General features: G+C 43.3%; 4 protein-coding genes, 1 long non-coding RNA gene and 1 pseudogene across 5 annotated transcripts; 3 read left to right on the plus strand and 3 right to left on the minus strand.

Annotated features, from left to right (window-relative positions):
* Nucleotides 270-2,418, minus strand: LOC8071663 (UDP-glycosyltransferase 73C1). The gene has a single exon (XM_002453473.2). It carries the CDS (start codon nt 2,112-2,114, stop codon nt 588-590), a length of 1,527 nt encoding a protein of 508 aa, XP_002453518.1. The 5' UTR covers nt 2,115-2,418; the 3' UTR covers nt 270-587.
* On the plus strand, nt 5,941-9,765 carry LOC8082938 (UDP-glycosyltransferase 73E1). The gene has a single exon (XM_002451705.2). The coding sequence runs from the start codon at nt 6,093-6,095 to the stop codon at nt 7,608-7,610; it is 1,518 nt and encodes a 505-aa protein (XP_002451750.1). The 5' UTR covers nt 5,941-6,092; the 3' UTR covers nt 7,611-9,765.
* Nucleotides 7,827-9,600, minus strand: LOC8071664 (annotated as a pseudogene).
* LOC110429527 lies at nt 12,368-13,583 on the plus strand. Its single transcript, XM_021459432.1, has 3 exons — nt 12,368-13,105; nt 13,188-13,361; nt 13,578-13,583. The coding sequence occupies exons 1-3, from the start codon at nt 12,542-12,544 to the stop codon at nt 13,581-13,583; spliced, it is 744 nt and encodes a 247-aa protein (XP_021315107.1). The 5' UTR covers nt 12,368-12,541.
* Nucleotides 15,053-16,951, plus strand: LOC8082939. Its single transcript, XR_002451732.1, has 7 exons — nt 15,053-15,350; nt 15,435-15,599; nt 15,708-15,806; nt 15,905-16,035; nt 16,122-16,228; nt 16,331-16,511; nt 16,609-16,951. It is a non-coding gene; the product is annotated as an uncharacterized LOC8082939 (long non-coding RNA).
* LOC8071665 (protein FAR1-RELATED SEQUENCE 3) lies at nt 17,125-17,937 on the minus strand. Its single transcript, XM_021459433.1, has one exon. It carries the CDS (start codon nt 17,935-17,937, stop codon nt 17,125-17,127), a length of 813 nt encoding a protein of 270 aa, XP_021315108.1.

A 23,711-nucleotide genomic window follows, 5' to 3' on the forward strand; every position in this document is an offset into this window, starting at 1 on the left:
AATATATATATATTCTTCGTAATAAAAAACTAATGTGAGGTTGTGAACGTCGTCGTCTTTCTCAAAAACACTTTAATTTGCTTGTCAGAGATTAGAACAGACACACTATAAAGATAGTCGACGTAGATTTTCCATATGCAATCCATGACCATAATAGCGATTCGCCGTCGGCGACACAGATCTTGAAATCACCGGAGAGAATTGGCCGGGGTTTCTCCCCAAACATCGCTGGAGTTAACCGGATCGATCAGTGAAACTATGTTCTTACATGGAATAATGCTCTCAAGTCTGAACACACTTGACATTGCAAGAAGATGATGAGCGCTGTTCACTGTACATGTTGCACACTACATGGTAATTACAAATCTACTGTTGAAGCAGGAAAAGATTTGAGTGGAAAAAGAAAAGCATGCATGGAACACAATCACTGGCTTGGTTTCATATTTACTACACATATATATACCGGTTTCAGCAAAAAATGAAAAACGTAGCCATACTGCTGATGAAAATTGCAATTTGCAAAGCTTCTGCTATTCGTCCTGCATTCCTACTGCCATTGCAATGGTAGTTCATATGCGTGCACTGTTCTAACCTAACCTTTTTTTGCCTCCACTTTGCCTGAAGCTCTCAATCAGCTGCGTCAGGTTCTCATACGAGGACCCTCCTTTCTCCATGGCCACATGAGCTTTTTCTCCGTACTCCTTGGCCTTCCTCCTCCTCTCGTCCGCCTCTTCCCCGTCGCCCATCAGCGCCGACACCGCCCGCACGATGTCCCCACGCGCCACCGCCACGTTCTCGTCGTCGAACACCATCACGGGAGCCGTGACGCCGACGGGCACGCCGACGCCGAGCACGTCCACCGCCAGCCGCTCGTTCAAGAACTGGTCGCCGAAGTGCGGCCACGTCACGACCGGCACGCCGTGCGCCACGGACTCCAGCAGCGAGTTCCAGCCGCAGTGGGTGACGAACCCACCCACGGCGCGGTGGGACAGGATGGCGAGCTGCGGCGCCCACCCACGCACCACGAGGCCGCGCCCCGCCGTGCGCGCCTCTAGCGCCGCCAGCCACTCCTCCACCTCCGGCGCCGCCGACGCCTCGGCCTCCTTCACCACCCACAGGAACGGCCTGCCGGAGTCCTCGAGGCCATGGCCGACCTCGAACAGCTGCTTCGGGAGCTTCTGCGCCAGGCTGCCGAAGCTGACGAACACGACGGAGTCCGTGTCCCTGGCGTCGAGCCAGGCGGTCACCACGCTCTGCAGCTGGACGCCGCCCGGCGACGACGTGTCCCCGCGCGACGCCATGGCCTCGACGTCCCGGTTGGAGAGGCAGAGCGGGCCAAGCGTCCACACGGGTTTGCCGAGCGCCGCCTCGTAGCACGACACGAACTGGCCCTCGAGGTCCACGAACGAGTTCACCACCGCGCCGTCGGCGGTGCGCATGGCCTCCACGCACTCCGTCCGGAGCGTCTCCCATCCCGGCGAGTTAAAGAAGCCGGGCGCCGTGGCCTTGGTCACCTCCACGTGCACCGGCATGCCTGGCACCACGAACCTCTCCTGGTCGTCGTCGGCCGCCGCGGTCAGCAGCTCGTGCAGCCCGTGGTCGATGCCGTTGAGGTCGCAGAGCGAGTAGAAGCACGACGGCCCGTGGAAGAAGAGGCGAGGGACGCCGAGGCTTCTGGCCACGCCGGCCGTCCAAGCGTTGCACCAGTCGGAGATGATGCAGCTCGGGCGCTGCGCCAGTGCTCGCAGGTAGGCTTCCAGCGGGCCGGCGAGCCTCTGCACGGCGTTGAACAAGAGGAGGAAGTGGCCGTTGTCCGTGACCATGTCCATGTTCTCGATGCCCGGGGGCAGGCCGTCGTCGGTGTCCGTCGGCAGCGGGAGCTCGACGATCTCGAGGGACAGCTTGGTGCGCGCGGCCTGCTCGACGGCGCCACGCAGCCGTGCGCCGTTCAGCGGTGTGGTCACCAAGCTTGCGCGCGCGCCGCGCTCCGCGAGGAGGCGGGCGAGGTCGACCATGGGGATGGTGTGGCCCTGCGCCACGAGGGGGACGATCACAAAGTGTGGTGGCGGTGGTGGCGCTGGCATAGCAGCGGCGGATTCCTCCGTGGGCGCCATGGACGTGCTAAGCTACCTGCCCAAGAATTCGGGCGGGCCGGCACCGCAGGAATGGTGTAAGAAATAGAGTGGCCTGTGTCTGAGACTGCGACTAGAAGGATCAAGGTGCTGATCGATGTTATATAGCCATGATGGGAGGCTAGTCTTTTTTTTTCCACAAGTAGGCTGGGGTTTTCCAGCAAAAAATTGGCAAACATTTTGGTAACATCCATAGACTCATTTGATGAACACGCCAGCAAAACACATTGTAAAGATGGCGCAAGCGGTGACGATGGCTTTTCGACTTGCTGCCTTTGTCGATCAATAACAGTGGCGCAGTGTGGCAATTACTGGTGGTGTGCTTTATTGGTGAGGCGGTGTTGGCCATTTCCCAACCGGGTGTTGTGTTGGTGATTGATTGTTGTTAAGAGCAGGTACAATAATGGGCTTATAGCCAAGCTAATGTTGATGTGGAGAAAAAAAAGAAAGGAGAGAGATAATAGCTTGGCTCTTTAGGCCAGTCGCATAGTTTCATGGCACAGTTACTAGGTAACCGAGCCACAGGAGTTTCATGGGGATGAAACTCCTCTCTCATCTGATGAAACTCCTTCATTTAATGACCTTGCCAAGTCAGCAATTTTGCTTATGTGGCACCCTATTTAATGTGCATGACACTCTCATGAAACATGCACTGCGACTGGCCTTATGTAAGCACAAAGCTGGGCACGGATGCATAAGTAGTGGTGGGCCCAAATAACAAGTGTTGTGAGAAGGAATAGGGAGAAGGTGTTTTAGAGACAAGTATAAGACAACTTAATAACTTGGCTCTAATCACTTGGCTTATAACCAAACACTTAGCTCTATTATTGACCTTGCTCTAAGAATAAGGATGGTCCTCTAAATAGATACCTACAGTAGTGTAATTTAATGAATTAAATAAACAATTTTTTCTTATTTTTTATTTAATTTATTTAGTTACACTAAAAAAGAACCGCGAGTACTGTTTAGAGTATCGTCTCTATTCTTAATTGTTGCTTTCAGTTGTTGTGGTAGTTCTTTAGCTCTATGGCTTTAATTTGTTGTGGTTGTTGGTTCATTGTACTTCTCAGTTTGAGCTTTTTTTTTTTGTTTTTAATATAATCAGTAGCTTTTTTGTCTGATTTGTTTTTTAAAAAACCACACATTTTATTTCAAGGGCCATTTAATCTTCAGAAATCAAAGCATTCATTCAAATTCTCAACTGAACTCCAAACATCAGTATTTTTCCTCTAGAAAGGCTGAGTATTCATTTATAACTAAGGTTTAGAGCATCTGTAGGAGTTTGGTAAAACAACTCTCTATCATAATTTTTAGCAAAAAAAAACTTCTCCAATAGTTTGGCAAAAGAGCTCCTTAAAAATAAAAAAGTTATCAAATATCCTCCTCAACTCATAGTTTCCAAAGTCGAGAGAACTCTCTTTATCTTCTTTGTGGACTTGTTTTCACGGTATTTCTCGTGCGAGAGTTTGTTTTTTGCTATGAAATATTGTTGTCGTGATTTGTTTCTCCACCGCCCTTTGGTTCGGTCACCGCTATTATGTACGTGCCTCCACCGCCGCCGCCCTACAGGTCAACGCCGCTACCTAGTGCTTGCCTCCACGGCTCGGTGTTTATTGATCTTTGGTTGGAAGGCATGACCTGCTACCTTCATGTACGTGTGGTCTCACTTGGTCAGAAGGCATAGAGCTGGCACGCCTAGCAGGTCGTATGCAAGTTTTTTTTTATATAAACAACACAATAAACTAAAAAATAATAATTAAATGTGGAGCCTATTATAACTTTTACAAAGCTATTATAGGAGACCGTGAAGAAGGACAAAAATTAAAGTTGCTATTTCTTTTATTAACTTGCTAAATTAATTAGTTTAGTAAGTAAATTTTGCCAAACTTCTAAAGATGCTCTTACATCTACCATCTACTAATGTCTTGAGGACATATTTTTAAAAGCTTGATTTTCTAGAACAGAACATGAACAATCCTATTTTGATGTCTTCTACGATTCGCAATCTCAGCCTCTATGCTCATCCACGGGCACCGAACATCAGGATGCCCTGTCAATTCCTTGGAAAAGTTTCAGTTGGAGATGCCGTCGAGCCGTTTGACAGGAGCCGCACTCGATGCCAGCAAGGCAGTAATCTTGGGGTCATCGATCTCACCAGAAGCTTGCACAACTGCGTGAGACTGAGACCTCCAATGATCTTGCCTCGTTTCGTTTATGTCTGTCATTATGCCGTTTGGATATACTCTCTCCCTAATTCTAAATTATAAGTCATTTTAGATTTTTTAGTATATAGTTTTTACTGTATATCTAGATATTTTATAGTATCTAGGTGCACAATAAAAATTATATATCAAAAAAAGCCAAAACGTACTTTATTTTCATTAATGTACCTAGGACTGTCTTTAACCTTGATGCGTCTAAGGAAGGTCGATTGTCAACCCTACTTGACAAGGCTTTCAACAAGTTGGCACATTGGCAGGGGAATGCTTCTCACAACATCTGGACACACGACGCTTGTCAAGTAAGTGTTGTCGTCATAGTCGATATACTTCCTCACGTCACTTACACCTCCTAAAGGAATTCTTAAGGAACTTGATGCCAAACAACGTTGTTTCCTGTGGACGAGTGGCACAAGGTTAGCAAGAGGGAAATGTAAAGTGGCTTAGAAACAGGTGCGCTGACCAATAAAATTGGGTGGTATACGAGTGCTACATATTTATAAATTTTCACGAGCCCTGTGACCATGTTGGCTATGGCAACCATGAAAGTCCGAAAATAAGCCTTGGGTTGAGATCCCATGCACCAATACATAGAAGGTTTTTCAATGTGGCAACCAAAATTACAATTGGAAATGGAGCAAAGGCCTTGCTTTGGCACTCTTGCATGGTTGGATGGGATTTGTCCAAAGAACCTCTCCCCCATGATTTTTGCCTTGAGCAAGAAAAAGAACAGGATAGTACAACATGCTATGGTTGGTAATGTTTGGCTTTGGGACTTAATGTGCTAGACATAAATTTACATGCAGATCACTTGTCGGTTCTTTGTTTCTGGTGAATACTCAGCATGCTCAGCATACTTGACTCGATTCTTAGGCTCCATTTCCACTGACCATGACAATTTCATTTGATGCACTCAAATTCTTTGCTTGGCTTCCTTTCCAAACCACCTTTGGACTTTAGATCGCCTAAAAAAATGAGGTTGGTCCAATCAGATTTGTCCCCTCTGTCATAGTTTGGATGAATATGGCCTTGTTTAGTTCCCAAAAAATTTGCAAAAAATTCCAGATTCCCCTCTGTCATAGTTTCTTGAGGCTACATTCTAAAGTAACTATCAACAACGGCAACATTAGTGTTCATAGAATTTGTCATTTCTCTAATTGTGTCAATGGCACTAGGACATCACTCTGAAACTAAAGCCTTAATTTCACAAAAAGCTTTGGTAAAACAGATCTGCTGTTGGATATGCATTACCTGACAATAACTCAGTGATATCATTGAACCTCTTCAAGCATTTTACAAAGTGTTTGTGACAGATGTAATTCTTCATCAGACACCATTACCCCTGCAAATTTTGTTTTTGTAAAGCCTATCAGAAGCATCTCTATAACAACATATGGCGTCCATTAACAAAATTGAATTCCATTTGGTCTGAACATCCAGATTTGGCATCCTTCAACAAAAAGCTGAATTCCATTTGATCTGAACATCCAGTGGGAGACCCCTGTGTTCAGGCCACACTCTTGTAAGGACACCAGTATGTCAGATTTGTGAACGTTTGGACCTTAGGCCAGTATGTCAGATTTGTGAACGTTTGGACCTTAATCTCCAAAGTCCTCACAGTCCCAATCACTGTCCCCATCTCTGCAGACTGCAGCGTTCCTATCCCAAAGTTAAATCAGCACGACTAATCGACGATTAGCAGCCGTGGACATTACCCATCCAACCTCGCCGTCACAGCTCCATGTCGTCGGCTCCGAAGCAGGACTCTACTCAGCCACACACTCTGTCTTCTGTCCATGGTCCAGCTGCTGTCGGCACAGACTCGGCGATGCCGCACTTCGTGCTGGTGCCTATGCTGGCCGCGGGCCACGCCGGCCCGATGCTCGACATGGCGCGCGCTCTGGCAGGCCGAGGCGCGCTCGTCACGTTCGTCACCACGCCGCTCAACCTGCCCCGGCTCGGCTGCGGCCCCGGCGACGACGCGCTCCGCATCCGCTTCCTCCCGCTCCGCTTCCCGTGCGCCGAGGCCGGTCTACCGGAGGGCTGCGAGAGTCCCGACGCGCTCCCGAGCCTCGCCTTCCTCAAGAACTTCCACGACGCCTGCGCCATGCTCCGGCCGCCGCTCGTCGCGCACCTCAGGGAGAGCGGCAGCACCCCGCCGGCGAGCGGCATCGTCTCCGACACCTGCCACCCGTGGACCGGCGCAGTGGCGCGGGAGCTCGGCGTGCCGCGGCTGGCGTTGGAGACCTTCTGCGCCTTCTCCTCGTTCTGCATGCGACAGATGAGCGTGCACAGCGTCTTCGAGGGAATCAGCGACGACAAGCGCCCCGTCAGCGTCCCTGGCTTCCCCATACACGTCGAGATGTCGAGGGCGCGGTCGCCTGGAAACTTCTCGGGTTTTGGCAAGGTGTTCGCCGACGAGGTCATGGCTGAAAACGCGAGAGCCGACGGCCTGGTGGTGAATAGCTTCGCCGAGCTCGAGCCCCTCTTCGTTGATGCCTATGAAGCGGCGCTCGGCAAGAAGGTATGGACCGTGGGGCCTCTCTTCCTCCAGCACAACATGCCGTCGACGGCGACCTCTGACTCTGAGGACACGGCCGCCGTCCGGTGCTCGACATGGCTCGAGTCCAAGAAGTCTCGATCCGTGGTGCTCGTGAGCTTCGGCAGCCTGGTGCGCTCGTCGCAGTCGCAGCTCGTGGAGATCGCGCACGGGCTGGAGGCGAGCGACCGGCCGTTCATCTGGGCGGTGAAGCCCGCCAGCCTCGGCGAATTCGAGCGGTGGCTGTCCGACGACGGCTTCGAGCGCCGCGTCGGGGACAGGGGGCTCGTCGTCACGGGCTGGGCGCCGCAGAAGGCGATCCTGTCGCACCCGGCCACGGGCGCCTTCGTGACGCACTGCGGCTGGAACTCCGTGCTGGAGTGCGTCGCGGCGGGGCTGCCGATGGCGACGTGGCCGCACTTCGCGGAGCAGTTCATGAACGAGAAGCTCGTGGTGGACGTGCTGCGGGTCGGGGTGACCGTCGGCGTCACGGACGCCGCACAGTGGGGCGTGGAGACGGAGGGCGTGGTGGCGACGCGAGAGGATGTGGAGAGGGCCGTGGCGGCGGTGATGGACGGCGGCGTGGAGGGAGCAGCGCGGCGGGCGAGGGCCGCTGAGCTCGGCACGAAGGCAAGGGACGCCGTGGCGCGTGGCGGCTCGTCGGACCGGAACGTGGCGCTTCTGATGGAGACCGTTGAGCAGTTGAAGTCCACCGTGTGAGATGGACACGAATATTTAAAATATAGATAAGTTTTTTATCACTAGAATTAAAAAAATAAGTTTTTTTTATCAGTTGCTAATGTGATACGGGCTTATTTGGTGGCTTTATGAGTTATTGTGAGCTGTTTTTTTTTGCCAAACATTTATTTTTAAAACAGTTTTATAGGTAAAGTTGTTTTTCCCCTCCTCTCACAAAGACATAAGTTGAGATGAAACTGAAAAATGTAGCTTATTGTAACTTTCTCCCTCATTTCACTCTCTCTCAACTATGTATGAAGTAGTTGGTGAAGATATTTTGTCAAACATTTTTTCTAAAACAGTTCAGCTTCATCTAGAAAGTCACTCATGAATCTATTTTTTAAAAAAACAGCGTTACTAGTGAAGTTGAGGTAAACAAGTCCTTAGTAATTATGAGAACTGCCTTATTGCTGTGATGCTGTCCATGGATTTCTACTTTTCTAGTGCTTGACATGTTGGATGAGGAGCTCCAAGTTCCGGTACGACGACCCACCGTGCGCCACGGCCTCCCGAGCCTTCGTGCCGAGCTCGGCGGCCCTTGCCCGGCGGACGGAGCCCTCCTCCCCGGAGTCCATCACCTCCGCCACGGCCCTCTCCACGTCCTGCCTCGTCGCCACCACGCCCTCCGTCTCCACGCCCCACTGCGCGGCGTCCTTGACGCCGACAGGCACGCCGACCCGGAGCACGTCCACCACGAGCTTCTCGTTCATGAACTGTTCGGCGAAGTGCGGCCACGTCGCCATCGGCAGCCCCGCCGCGACGCACTCCAGCACGGAGTTCCAGCCGCAGTGCGTCACGAAGACGCCCGTCGCCGGGTGCGACAAGATCGCCTTCTGCGGTACCCAGCCCGTGACGACGAGGCCCCTGTCCCCGACGCGGGACTCGAAGCCGTCGTCGGACAGCCAGTCCTCGAACTCGCCGAGGTCGCCGGGCTTCACCGCTCAGATGAACGGTCGCCTCGTCGCCTCGACGCCGTGCCCGATCTCGACGAGCTGCGGCAGCGACGAGCGCACCAGGCTGCCGAAGCTCACGAACACCACCGACCGGGGCTTCTTGGACTCGAGCCAGCTCAGGCACCGGACGGCGTTGGCGTCCTCGGTCGTCGTCGCCGTCGACGGCATGGTGGTGGTGGGGGTTAGGAAGAGCGGCCCGACGGTCCATATCTTCTTGCCGATGGCCGCCTCGTAGGCGTCGACAAACACGGGCTCGAGCTCGGCGAAGCTGTTCACCACCAGGCCGTCGGCTCTCGCGCTCTCGGCCATGATCTCCTCGCCGAACTCCTTCATGCCGGGACCCGTGAAGTTCCCTGCTGGCGACCTTGCCCTCGAGATCTCGACGTCGATGGGGAAGCCAGGGACGCGCACGGCGCGGCTGTCGTCGTCGACGCCGTCGAAGATCCTGTGGAGATTCATCTGGCGCATGCAGAAAGAGGAGAAGGCGCAGAACCCGTCGAACGAGAGCCGCGGCACGCCGAGCTCCCTCGCCACGCCGCCGGTCCACGGGTGGCAGGCGTCGGCGACGACGCAGCTCGCCGGCGGGGTGTCGCCCTCCCTGAGGTGCGCGACGAGCGGGCCGCGGAGCATGGCGCAGGCGTCGTTGAAGTTGCCGAGGAGGCCGAGGCCCGGCAGCGCGTCGAGGCTCTCGCAGCCCTCGGGGAGGCCTGCCTCGGCGCAGGGGAACCGGAGCGGGAGGAAACGGATGGGGAGCGCGTCGTCGCTGGCGGCGCGGCCGAGGCGGGGCAGGTTCAGCGGCGTGGTGACGAACGTGACGAGCGCGCCGCGGACCGACAGAGCGCGGGCCATGTCGAGCATCGGGCCGGCGTGACCCGCGGCCATCATCGGCACCAGCACGAAGTGCGGCGCGGGGTCAGCGCCGGACACGGTGGCGGCACGTCCAGGCGACATGGCAGACGACCGGGCGAGTAACTTTGACGGAGTGTAGGAGTCGTTCTCGGTTTGGAACTTTTTGTCAGTTCCGGTGTGGATAGAGGGTGCCAGGGTTGCTTGTGTTGCCGTGCAAGCTCGAGTGCTCCTAAATCATAAATGGTGGTCGTCGAACTAAACACGACGTCGACCCGGTGCAAGAGATGATATTGTTTACTCGCGCGACTCCGAAATTGCTGGCGTTAGATTGGGTAGGTTTTAACGCGCGAGAAGTGTATTTTTATCGGAAAATCTGTCTCTCACTCAAGCGATTCTGATGGATGTGTCACTCGATTTTTTCTGCCGTCGGATGCTATCCTGGTTGGATCTGGTTCGTTCGTCTCTTGTGCATATGTTTGCCTGTGGGGATCGGAGCGGGTCCCACACGTCAGTTTCTTTTATTTGCAATTTGGGGAATCACGCCTTTTATTGTCTTCGTTTCATTGCTCTGGACGCGTCCGCCGCTTCATTTCTGCCCGTTCCTTCTCTCTCCTCTTTCTCTCTGGTGACAGAGGCGATTCGAGACGACTGCGTGGCGATGAGCTAGGGTTTGTGTTATCTCTTATGATTTCTCGTTTTTGTCTTGTAGATCTGTTGTAGCCTCTTGTTAGGTGTTAGCTCCTGATCGTTTTTATGGTCCCTTGTGATTTAAGTTTGATTTGGGATTTCCCTCATGATTGCTGAGTTCTGATATGCCCGTAGTTTTTGTTCTGATCTGGTCCTTTGTATTTGTCGCAAATCATTCAATCTATCCTTGTATCTAGCAGCGGCATCATTGAGAGCTGGCCCATCGTGAGCCGTGCCTGTGGATGCTCCTGGATCACCTCTGCATCTTCCTTGTATGAGCTAGCAGAGTCGGAGGATCCTAGTAGTGTCAGTAGTGAGAAACGTTATTAGCTAGCTGGCTGGCAGTTTCGCCTTTACTGCTAGTGATAAACTTTATTGGCTAGCTGGCTGACAGCTTCACTTTACTGCTTGTTTCTGATGTGCATCATTTTTGTTTTGTTTTGATTTGATTGTGCAGGATGGAGGATGCGGCAAATGATTTTGGTGTTGTCGATTTAGTGTTTCTATTTATGCTTTTTATTTCTTTATTTTATATGTTAGCTGTTGTTCATATTTTTTGACTAAAAATAGAGTCCTGTTGAATCCTTTGATTTTTTCTCACTGTGAGCTCAATCATTCATGTGAGATCTGAACTAGACTACTGAGAGATCTTAGGTTCAGGTTCAGGTTCAGTCTTTCAGTGTTCAGTATAGAATCATACCTGTTAAAGTATTAGGAGCTTGAGTTCTTAAGTTATTAGTCTTCTAGATTCAGCTTTGCAGTATCAGTATTTAGTTTTCTAGTTTAAGTATTTAGTTTATCTTTAGTGTTTCTCTTTTTTCAGGAATAGCTCAATTCTTATGTTTCATTTTTTATTGTTGAAATCAGTCGCTTTGCATGTCCAGTGATTCAGGTTCAGTTTTTATTAGTTTACAGGTTGAGATTTAGTGTTTTTGTTGTCTCTTTCAGTGTTTATTTCAGTCTTATTATTTTCTGTATGTTGTTATATTTTCCTCTAATGCTCAGTGCTGCCCAACTGCATATTCTTTTCAACAATTTCTATAAGGAGAAGTGGTTGCAGCTCACTTTGGTTTTTGTTCTGTGCAGGTAAAGCAGGTTAGCAGAAACTCAAATCTTGTAGTATGTGCACGTCCATTTCATGATCTAGAGAAGCAGTTTCAACTTATCTAATACATATCTAGTGCTTCAAGTTCAATTTTCAATTCAGGTCAGCATGTGTCTTGGGTCTTCTGTGCTAGATCTATTTAAGCTAAATGGTTGTTTTAAGTTCAATTTTCCATTGATCTTGGGACTTGCCCAACTCGATAATACTATTTTGGTTGGAACATTTAGTTCATATTTTTTATAGTTGTTATTTGCTTGTCATGTGAGTTCTAGAATTCTATTCATCTAACTAATGTGTACTCTGTATAAATGTTTTGCTCTATGAATTCTTTTGGTTTAGTTTTTTTGATTGGTGTTTATAGAATAGTATTATCATAATTGCATTGACTGTATAAATTATAGAGTTTTTGTTATTTCTCTTTGTCTGTTATTGTCTACTAGGAGTTGATTCTCCTTTTTTTAATTTCTTTGAATATTTGTTTTGATCTTTTCAAGATGATTATGCCCTTGAATTGTTTTTGATGTAGATGGAGACTAGAAGTAGTTAAAGTTGTGCTGGTGTTGATTGTTTTGTTATTTCTCTTTGTCTATTATTGTCTACTAGGAGTTGATTCTCCTTTTTTTAATTTCTTTGAATATTTGTTTTGATCTTATTGAAGATGATTATGCCCATGGTTCATTCTTAGTAATACTTGAATTGTTTTTGATGTAGATGGAGACTAGAAGTAGGAAAAGACGTGCTGTTGTTGATTGTTCTTCAGAAGATGATTTCATTGAATTAGATGGATCTGAAAGTGATGATATCATGTGTTCTCAAGCTTTTGATGTTGAAGTTCCTGGTGTCCAAGAAAATTCTGATGATAAAATCTTATCTGATGTAAGTCTCTTTTTCATCTTGTTTCTTTTTCTTGCTTATTTACTCTAATGATTTTTGTAATTATTTACTTTTTTATAGGATTCTTCCTCGGGTGGTTCAGGTTCTAGGAGTTTCAGCAGAGCATTGTATCGACGTTGTATGAAGGATGTATGTATTAGTATTTTTCTTCTGTTTTTTCCATGTTTGCTATTCTCTATTTAGTCTAAAGTTTTTTTATTCAGTTCCAGAAAATGATGAAGTTAAAGTGTCAATTAGAATTGGCTTTGGAGGCTCAGGTTATTTTCAGTTTTCATGTTTGTCATGTATATTTTTTTTGTTATTTTAGCTGTGTATGAATTAGTTTTTCTTTTTTTTGATAGTCTAAGAAAGATAAATCTTCTTCCCACTCCTCTGATGGATTTACTAGGCAGTCTGTGAGTAAGTTTGCTAGTGTTATTGGTTTTATGTCTGAAGAGAAGAAGGCTATTGTTAGGCGATATGGATTTGGATCACTTCTGCTTTTTGACAAGTGTTTTTTTCCTAAGAAGTTTTCCAAGTGGTTGGCGTCTCATGTTGAAGTGAAGTATGGTGATCTTATTGTTAATGGAAAAGTTATATCATTGACAGCTGATTCAGTTAATCTTGTGCTTGGTATTCCACTTGGTGGTACATCTTTTCCTTCAAATTACTCTGCTGGAAAAGCTACTGTTTTGTCTAAGATTGGGAAGACATCTTTGCCTCAAATATCTTTCTTTGTTGATAAATTGAGAGCTGAGAGTCTTAGTGAAGAAGAAGTGATAGTTTGTTTCTTGGTTTTTGCTCTGCATTGTTTCCTCTATCCGAACTCTAACCTTGTTCCTAGCCCCCGATATCTTGGTGTATTTGAAGATATTGAGCATTTGAGGTCTTATGACTGGTCTGGGTTTGTTTTACGCTGGATGCTTCATGGTGTCAAGAACTTCAACAAAGGGAAGAAAGATGTTCACAAATCTTCTGTAACTCTTGGTGGTTGTATGTTTTATCTTGCTGTAAGTTACTTGTTATTTTTTTGAATTGATTTCTTTTAATTTTTTTATCCCCTGCTATTTTCATTTATTTATGTGCTGATAGGTTATGTATTTGGATCATGTTGATTTCTCTCATCGCCAAGTGAGTTATTCGTTTCCTCGAATCGGAGTTTGGAAGCAGAGCATGATCAAAGATTATTCTGATCTTGATCTAAAATCTCCTTCTCAATATGGAATGAGGTCGCTTATTGATTTTGACAAGACTTGCTATCAAAAGGTATGGTAGTGCTTTTTGCTTTTTTTGACGTGTTTTGAAGTACTACAGCCTTAGCTTCTAAGGATTGTATTTTTGGATTTGCATAATTAATAAGTTCTATTCTCTGGATTGTAGTAAGTGCAGAATAAGTTTTGTTGTCTGTTTTATAATGGATCAACATGTATTTGTCTTTTTTCGTAACTATTCAGATTTAGCTCTATTATTTTTAATGTTCAGGTCTAGTTAGTTATTTGTGAGAAATATTGCTATATGTTTAGTTTTTTTAGTTTATCATTTTGTTTTATCAATTTTATTTTTTGCATTCTGATGGTCATTTTTTAATAGCCTTTCAATCGTCGTCCAGAATCAGTTCCTGATAATTCGGATATTGATGATTTCCTAACTAAACTTGAAGAAGCTTGTGGTTGTGATGTGCCTGATAGCTTGAAATCTAGTGTTCTAAATGTGATTGAAGATCACTGCAAGGCTTGTGTTCCTCCTATTCCTGTTGATTTAGTCTCCCTTGGTTCTCTTCCTGATGATCTGAAGAAGTTGTTCTCTACATTGATGAATCATGTTTATTCTTATAAACAAAAGACACAGGAATTGGTTGGTAAAGTTTTGAAGGAGTTTGCTGATTATGAAAGTTCAATTGATCCCCCTGTTCCATCTACTGAGATGCCTAGTGCACCAGAAAATAGTAATGGTATTAGTGGAAGTCATGTACATCAGGTATAAGTTGTTTTTTATTTGTATTTTACTTAGTTTCTAGATTGTTCCTTTTTATAATATATTTTTAAATTGTAGGCTAATGCTGATAAAGTTAATGTAGCTGCTTCTTTGACAGAGGATGGTAGTATGTTTTTGTGGTTTCTATGTCCCCCCATTTTGCTTTTGTTTTTTTAATAAATCTTATATTTATTATATTTTTCTTTTAATTATCAGATATTTTTCCTGTTGGAGCTAAAGTTGTAACTGCACCTATTTCAGATGTTCTTGGTCCATCTTTTGAAGCGTGAGTTTATTATCTTTTTACTCTGTTGTATTGTTTATTTTTTCTGTTTTGATATATTATTATATATTTTCATCTAGGTGCTCCTGAAGTACTTGTTTCTCAACTGCATGACACTTCTCATAAAAGTGTCCATCGTGGTCATTCTTTTGTGACATCCTCTAAGTCTGTTCCTGCGTGTGTTGTTGATGATGTCAAATATGTTGTGAAGGAAAATGTGAAGCAAAATGATAATCATGGTGAAGTCAATCGGTTTAATTCTACAGATCAATATAGTGGAGTAAGTGTTTGTTTCTAAATTTGTTTTTGATTAGTTCTTCTAATAATTAGTATGTGATTATCATTATTATTATGTTTTTGACACTTGTTTTTTCTTAGACTCCTATTATCATGCAGACTCTTCCTTTTTCTCATGATGAGTCTCCTCTCATTACTCCTATTTTGTCAAAGAAGTTGTCTAGTGCTTCGAAGATGCATTCTTCATTTAAGGCTGGATGTTCCGTTGCTACCCCATTAAATGTTAGTATTTTTCTATTGGTTCCTTATTATGCCATAGAATCTTCTTTATTTTTCTATTAATTTCAGTTTTTAATTTTTTTGTGAGTGTAGATTTCTTCTCCAGAGGTTACTATTGTTGGTTCAAGAAGTCTTTCTCAGAAGCTTCGTTTATTGCGTAATAAATCAGAAGAAGTTTATAATTCTAAAGTTCAGAAATCAATTGTTCATTTAGATTCCTCTCGTAAATCTGAGTTAAACATTTCTAGTTATCCATCTCTGAAACGAAATAAATTTGCTGATTCTTCTAGTAAATATAGTTTGAATTTGACCCAGTCTTCTACCGGTGGTAAGCTACCTCTACATGGTCCTAGGCGGACTGTTTTTCCTAGTCGTGCTATGGGCGATGAGTTTGAGATTGAAAGGGCCAAATTTAGAGTGAATAAGTCTCAGATTCTGAATTATAAGGCTATATGTAATTTGGCTATGTCTCGTCAAAGTGGGTATGTATTCATGTTATTATTTATTATTCATTTTTGTATGGAGTATTGCTCTTTTTAAGGCTTTCATTACTTTTTATGATGCAGTGAAGATGCTATTCTGTTTGGAGCTGTTCGTTGCACTTTCTGGTCTCCAAGCCTGGTGGTGTTGTGAATAATTTTGTCATGGCTGCATTCTGCTATCATCTATATTCCCAGCCTGGTGGTCATCCTGAAACATCTAAATGCCATTTTTTCTTCTCTAATATTGGTGTAAGTGTTGGTGTTCGTTAGGTTATCTGTAAGTTTTTTGAGATTGAGTATTATTATCTGGTAGCATGCTTAATTTTGTTGTGCTACTTTATTCTCTTATGTTTTTAGGAACAGCTACTAAAAGATGTTGATACTGCAAGTGAAGATATATTGTCCAGAGCTTTCACTCGTTCCTCTAAGGCTAGGCCCCTTGATCGTTCTAACCTGGTATTGTTATATTATTTTATGTCTATCTATTATTATCATAGTATATGATTGTGTGATAATAGTATATTTTAATCTGATTATTTTTTTCTCTATATTAGTTGATATTCCCTTGCTTCTATGATGAGAGTGGTTCGTTTTTATTGTTGATATAAAGGATCAGTCTTTTGTTTTTCTGGATTCATATTATCGGCTTCAAGATGAATACCAGGTTGATGTGAGGGATAAATTGGTATGGTTTTCTGACTTATTCATTTGTTATTTTAGTTTTCATTATTTTTCTATGTTTATTTTTTCTGTAATTTTTTTTTGTTTTAGATTCCCCATTTCAAGTATTGGTGGAAGAAGTTAGAAATGGTTGATATTGGACTTGATATGTATAAATTGGTTTATCCATATGTCCCTCGGCAGCCTGCTTATAAATTGTAAGGTTTCTTCATGCTATCTTAGTTTCTTATTGTTTTTTTGATTCTTATATTGTTTTGGGCTTTTAATTTATTATATGTTTTCTATTTTTCTTTTTGTAGGTCTGATTCTGGAGTGTATGTTATGATGTTTCTAGAGTATTGGAAATCTCCTCGTTCTTGTCTTATCTCTCTATTCAAGGATAGTGACATCCCAAATTTAAGGATCAAGCTTGCTAATGAACTTGTTTTTCCTTCAAAGAATACTAGACGCAAGGATTTGGTTACTAATTATAAGTTTGAGGTCAGATTCTATATTTTTTTAGTTTTTGGCTTGTTTAGTTGTTTTATAATTATTATTTCTAATAATTCTATGTCCATATTTTTAATGAATTTGACAGGATGGTGAGGATGCATAGAGATTGCTGTCTTTCGCCCTGAAGAATGAAGATGCCACTGTGAATGTTTAGAAAAATAGTATCTACTTGTAGAAATATTCCTGACATTTGTGATGTCAGTTCCGATATGTAGATAATAGTATAGAACTCATAATAGTAATAGTTGTTGCAGATGATCTTGAAATATAATGTTTCAAAAATAATATCTAGTTGTAGAAATGTTCCTGACATTTGTGATGTCACTACCGATATGTAGATAATAGTATAGAACTCATAATAGTAATGGTTGTTGCGGATGATCTCGAAACTGTAATGTTTGCTGGTACAATATGATATATAATATGGGCCTAAATCATTCTTCTCTTCTCTCTCTTTTTGAGTATGTTTTGCCTTCCTTCTTTGCGTTGCTCTACCTTCTTCAGCTTTCTATATTGATGTGGTTGTTCTCATCTTCTTCTTGCTTTTCGCATTTGGACCTGCAATTTGTAGAGTTAGAATGCTATTGTAGTTCTTTGAAATCTATTGAGTTTGAATCAGTTTTAGATTCTTACTTGATGTTTCTGCCTTTTTAGCCTTTTTCTTTGCTTTTGCTTTTGTTTTTTCCCTTTCTTGCTCCACCATTGCCTTCCATCTTTTTGGTTTCTCTGGTCTCCCTTTTTTCTTTATGGTAAGTGGGTCTTGTATATTTGATTCATCCTCTAAAGGTTGCCTGTACTCAAGCTGACTTTCATTTGTGTTCTCATTTTCTTGTGCAGGTGGTGGAGCTATTGCTGTTATTTCAGTAGGTTCTGTATTTGTTGATGACAAAATGTTCTCAAGGTTTTTCCCGATTCTTTTGAACTCCTCAAGTAGATATTGCATTGCTTCATCCTTTTTAGCTCCTTTAGAAGTTAACTGTGTTGCTTCTCTTGATAGGATGTTGAACCTGAGAATGTCATTTGTTTCTGTGCTTGTTGCCAATATTTTCTGGTTCATCTTTTTTTCTTTCTTCCTCCACCTCTCAATTATATATTTCTCTGGAATCTTTGGTACTTCTGTTTCTACCATTATTTTCAGGATGTGGGAGCAAAGGATTCCATCCTTGCTGAATTTGCTGCATATACAGCTATAGTCATCTCTGCCTCCTGTCAGGTCCGTTACAACTATGTATTTCCTTGTTCTATGCCTGCTATGAACTTGATTTTTCTTCTCCCAGACTTCGTAGTGTCCTTGTGGTTCTAGTTCTTTATAACTTAGTCTTGGTGTTGCTCTTAGCTCATTCATGAACTTGCTGAATATGTTTCTGTTGTACATCTCCATTGCCTGTAGTTCTATGCCGTAGCCAAATTCCATCTGTTTTGGTGTCTTCTATGTGTTTGTATTGTCTTCTCTATTTTCAGCTATGTTAATAGCATCTACTATTCTCTCGTATTCCTTCAAGAAGCTTGTGATGTTGTATGTAGGTCCTACATTGTTCTTGAACCTTGCATTGGTGCTCTCACTTCTTGCTGTGGTCTGTAAAAAAGGAAAGAAATCATCCTTGAAGTAGACTGGTATAAATCTCTCTCTCATTTCCCACATCTTGTTGAAATACTTGTTTGCTTCTAATTTGTAATCTGCAATCATCTTTGTCCATAGGTTTTCAAACTCTTGTACTGTTAATGAGTTCCCTACAATGTCCTCAAACTCCTCTGGTAAGCCTTCATTGCTTGCAAAGCATTTCAAGTTCTTGTTGTAGCATTTTGTTTTTATGTGAAATAGGCAATTTCTGTGCTTTGTCCCTGTCAATATCTGCTGTATAGCTGATTTCATTGTTGCATCTTGATCAGTAATTATGGTTGCAGGATGTTTTCCACCCATTGATTCAATGAAAGCTTCAAATAGCCATTTGAAAGTCTCAATAGTTTCATCGCAGATGAATGCACAACCAAACAAACAGGTATGTCCATGACCTATGACTCCAACAAATGGGGCGAAAGGAAGGTTGTATCTATTTGTCATGTAGGTTGTGTCAAAGCTGACACAATCTCCGTATTGTGCATAGTACTTTAGTGATTCTGCATCCCTCCAGAATATGTTTTTGACTCTGAGATGTTCATCTACATCGAATTTGTAGAAGAAGCTTGGGTCCTTAGTTTTCTTTTTTGTGAAGTAGTTTAGTGCCTCCTTCATATCTGACCCTGTGATGACTCTGTTTAGTTTAGTTCTGAAATTGGCCACATCTTTCTTTTTGTATGGCAGTGTTGTGACACCTCCCCTCAAATAGGATAATATGGAGATCATTTGTCTTGTTGGTATATTGTTGTCATTTAGTGTTCTGATTATTTCTTTCTCCATTTCAGTCATATATTTGTGCCCACTGAATAGTTGTTCCCTGTTGCCTGGATGTAGTGGATGGTTGTGATCTAGTTCCAATCTTATGATTCTCCGTTTTCCATTTTCCTCTTTCACTACCATGACCACTGGGCAGTCTGTCTTGACCTGGACATTTGTTTTCCTCTTAGGTCCCTTTTCTTTGTTGTTTTCCTCTACTTCTATTTCTGGTTCATCATCTCCCTTCTTTTTATTCTTTGGAGCCTTTTCATAATACTGACATTTCATCTCTACCTTGAAGATCTCATTTTGCCTCTTCCTTGATGTAGTTCTGATTGTGTGCGTGATTACTACCTGAAATCCTGCTAGAAATCCATAGAAGTGGAAGAAATGATGTGCATCTTCTCGGCTGTCAAACACCGTTCCCATTTGAGGTGTGTATTGGCTATTTGTATCTGCATTGTTCCCTTCCCTTGCTGCTTGTTGTTCTGATGGTATGAATGCATCAATCTCCTCTTCTGTGAGTACGTTCTGAGTCATTCTCATCTGTGTTTCCATTGGCTTGTCCCTCTCTAGCATCTGTTTCACTTGAGTTTGATTGGTGTCCTGATTTTGATGTTCCTTCTGTTGATACATTTAGTTCTTCCATTCCTGTCATAGTACTTTGTGTTGTAGTACTATGTTCTTGTTCCTACATGTATCCATATTAATTTCATGTTAGCATTATGTATATAATCTTCATTTGTTTTATTATCCCTATTAATTTGTTACTTACTATGCTTACCTGTGCAATGTTTAAATTTTTGAAAATATCTGATCTCCAATCATAGTTGTTTGATGAGATTGTTTCCCTTTGCAGGCCTGTATGCTCCGATGCCTATATCAAGTAGGTAAGTATATCATTTCCTTGTTGTTCATCTATCTTTAAAGAATCTTATTTTGTTCTAGTTGTCTTACCTGTTGGTCTGCTCCTTGTTCTTCATAGTCCCAATTAACAAAGTCACTAAAGCTTCCTAAGTTTTCTGAATGTACCCGATGATCATGGTTATGCATGAGTAAGATTAACAATGTATGTGTTTTTATAAATATGTTTTTAGGTTGGTTTTTGTACCTGTCTTTCTTCCATGTATGATATTAGGTTACTTCCTGTTGTTTGTTGCCTTGTTGCATATAAATTCTGCATCTCCAGTTCCTGCAAATGTCAGTATGAGTTAGTGATTATAATGCATATAAATTCTGCATCTCCAGTTCCTACAAATGTCAGTATGAGTTAGTGATTATAAGTAGTATGTAAAATTAGTATGTAATATGTTTTCATTTAGCTATTTTACCTCTGTGTTCAAGTTACCTAGTAGCAATGATGTGTATGTTCCTTGTGGTACCTGCAATTGTTATTTTAGTCAGCATAACATTCATTCAAATATTATTTACATTTAGGTATTAGAGTTTTTACATGATTGGTCTATGTGTAATATTAGTTTCTTTGTTGTGTAACTTGAACTATTCTATATAATATTACCTGGTAACTTGCTGTGTTGATGTGATCTTCTTGGGAGCTCCTTATTTGTTCCATCATCAGATCTGTGTAGCTTCCTTGCCAATAGTATTCTGAGTTCACTATCATGCCAATAGTGTCTGTTGTGTGTATTTGCTCTTTGCCCTTTTCATTGATTCTGTAGCTTGTCATCTGTTGTTTTTCCTGTCAAATATGTTTTAAATTCTTGTTAGATCATAGTTCATGAAAATCAGATTCATGATGTAAATTTTCTCTGCTACTATATAATTTCTATTTGATGATGTCTATGCTAATGTATTTTTATTTATTTTATTTGAATGCAGTTGTAGCAGTGATTGGCATGCTTTTATTTCCACTCCATGAGTTGTACATGATCTAGATCTATATTCTCAGTGCCATGCTTAGAAGAATTTTGCTCAGATAAGTAATTCAGCTTACTTGGATTTCCCTCTCTTCTTGTGTTCCTCTATATGTTTGATCTTGATGTTGTGGATTGTCCTCGTCATCCATCTTTGACGTTTGTGTTGTTGTTTCTTCTTCGATCTGGTTTGTTGACGGTTGTAGGGGGTAGGGGGGAGGTTTCTTGTAGGTTAAGTTGGTGTGTGCTGGCCTTTTTGTGTTTCCAGTTTTGTCCTTTGTCTATTTACTTCCTTGTTGGGCTTCTAGTTGGGCCTTAAAGTCTTTTTTATTTTTATTTTGGGCTTTATTTTTTTTATATTCTGGGTCTTTGTCTTTTTTTATTGGGCCAGATACTTCTAGATTTAAAACATGATTTAGTATGCCTGGTGTGTTGGCCTTTTGAAAGGTCCTAATATGGCTAGAGGGGGGTGAATAGCCTATTTAAAAAATCTACAAACTCACTAGATCAAGAGGTTAGTAAATAACAAAGCGAAGCTTTTTGCTCTATCTCTAATGGGGTGTTTGCAAGCCACCTATCCAACAATTCTAGTTGATATAATCACTAGGCACACAAGAGCTATGTCACTACTTACACTAGAAAGCTACCTAAAGTTTCTATACAAGTAAGCTACTCTAGTTTGCGGGAATGTAAAAAGATGGTTTGAACTTTATACCGCCGCGTAGAGGGGATGAACCAATCAATAATATGAAGTCCAATCACCGGGAGAAATCCAATGAACAATCACAATGGAGACACACAATTTTTCTCCCGAGGTTCACGTGCTTGTCGGCACGCTACGTCCCCGTTGTGTCGACCAACACTTGGTGGTTCGGTGGCTAAGAGGTGTAGCACGAACCTCGTCCTCACTAGGACACCACAAGAACCTACCCACAAGTGAAGTAACTCAATGACACGAGCAATCCACTAGAGTTACCTTTCGGCTCTCCGCCGGGGAACGTACAAGACCCCTCACAATCACCGGGAGATGGCCACGAACAATCACCAACTCGTGCCAATCCTCCTCCGCTGCTCCAAGCCGTCTAGGTGGCGGCAACCACTAAGAGTAACAAGAAAACCGCAGCTAGAACGATCCCCAAGTGCCACTAGATGCAATCACTCAAGCAAATGCACTTGGAATCACTCCTGCAATCACTCAAGCAAATGCACTTGGAATCACTCCCAATCTCACAAAGATGTTTAATCTATGAAGGAGATGAGTGGGAGGTGTTTGCTTAGGCTCACAAGGATGTCAAGTATGCTAGAATACCAAGAGTGTGAGCCCCAAGCCAGCCAAACACGTATTTATAGCCCCTCAAGCAAATAGAGCCGTTGGCTCTTTCACTGGGCGAAATACGGGGTCACCGGACGCTCTTAAAGGGGCAGCGGACGCTCAACACCTGCGTCCGGTGCTCCAACGTCAGCCGTGTGTCACCTTTCGAAACGCTCGTGTCAGAGTCTAACGGTCACCTGCAGTGCACCGGACGCTCACCAGACTCATGCGCAGAGAGTTCCGCAAACCTGCGGGTCACCGGACGCTAAGCACCGGTAGCGTCCGGTGCTCACCGGACCCATGCGCAGAGAGGGTCGCAGAACGCCGGCACACCGGACGCGCACCACCGGACGCTCAAGCCAGCGTCCGGTGCCTATCGTCCGGTGCCTTACCCTAGCTGAGCTAGGCACTGTCTGCACCGGACGCTCAGACTCAGCATCCGGTGCTCTAGAAGCCAACGTCCGGTGAGTGTTTTCTCAGCGAGAAACACTCCCGCGACTTCTCCAAAATTTCCACCAGCGCAATAGAAAATATGCACTTCATTTTCTCAAAAGCGCCGAATCCCGTCTCGCAAGCTCGGCGGGAGGGAGAGAGGAACCCATCCTCTCTCTACCCTTCAAACTCCACCTCCTTCTCAAAGTGTGCCAACACCACAAAGTGTAAACCAACACGTGCACGTGTGTTAGCATTTTCACAATCATTTTCTTTGAAGGAGTTAAGTTAGCTCACTAGGTTCTAAATGCATGCACATGAACAATGACACCTAGTGGCACTTGATAACCGCTTAGCCAAAGAATTCTCCTCTTTATAGTACGGCTATCTATCCTAAATGTGATCACACCCTCTATGGTGTCTTGATCACCAAAACCAAAAACCCTAAGCAATACCTTTGCCTTGATCTCCATAGGGTTTTGTTTTTCTCTTTCTTCTTTTCCAAGTTGAGCACTTGATCATCTTGTGGTCATCACCATCATCACCATGATCATCACTTGCTCCATCACTTGGCATGTACCAACCTCATTAAGTCTACACACACTTAGTATAGAGGTTAGTACAAGGGTTTCATCAATTATCCAAAACCAAACTAGGGCTTTCACCTTTTTGAGTTTTCAGTTTTGTCCTTTATCAGTTTACTTCGATGTTGGGCTTGTAGTTGGGCCTTAAAGTCTTTTTATATAATTTTTTGCTTTTATTTTTTATTTCTTTTTTGTATTTTGGGCCTTGTGTTCTTTATCGGACTAGATACTTGCAGAGTTAAATTTACAACTATGTTGTTCTATATTTACATTGCTTTTGTTAGTGTAAATTTTATTTTGTATTCATGTAAATTATTTGTAGTGTGCTCAATTCTGGAAATTTGTCATTTGTATCTTTTTATGTTTTTTATTGGAAATTCATGTTAAAAGATTTTTGAATTTTTTTTGTAATCTTGCTATCTGTATTTTTGTTCTAGTATATTTGAATTTCTTTTAATTTGCACTTCATAGAAATTATTTGTAATTTGGCTATCTTTAGCTTTGATTTGTATTTTTCTTTGTCTGTTTACTTCGTTGTTGGGCTTCTATTTGGGCCTTAAAGTCTTTTTTTATTTTTATCTTGGGCTTTAATTTTTTAGTTTTTATATTCTG

The sequence above is a fragment of the Sorghum bicolor genome, chromosome 4 (assembly GCF_000003195.3).
Source record: "Sorghum bicolor cultivar BTx623 chromosome 4, Sorghum_bicolor_NCBIv3, whole genome shotgun sequence".
Taxonomy (NCBI): domain Eukaryota; kingdom Viridiplantae; phylum Streptophyta; class Magnoliopsida; order Poales; family Poaceae; genus Sorghum; species Sorghum bicolor.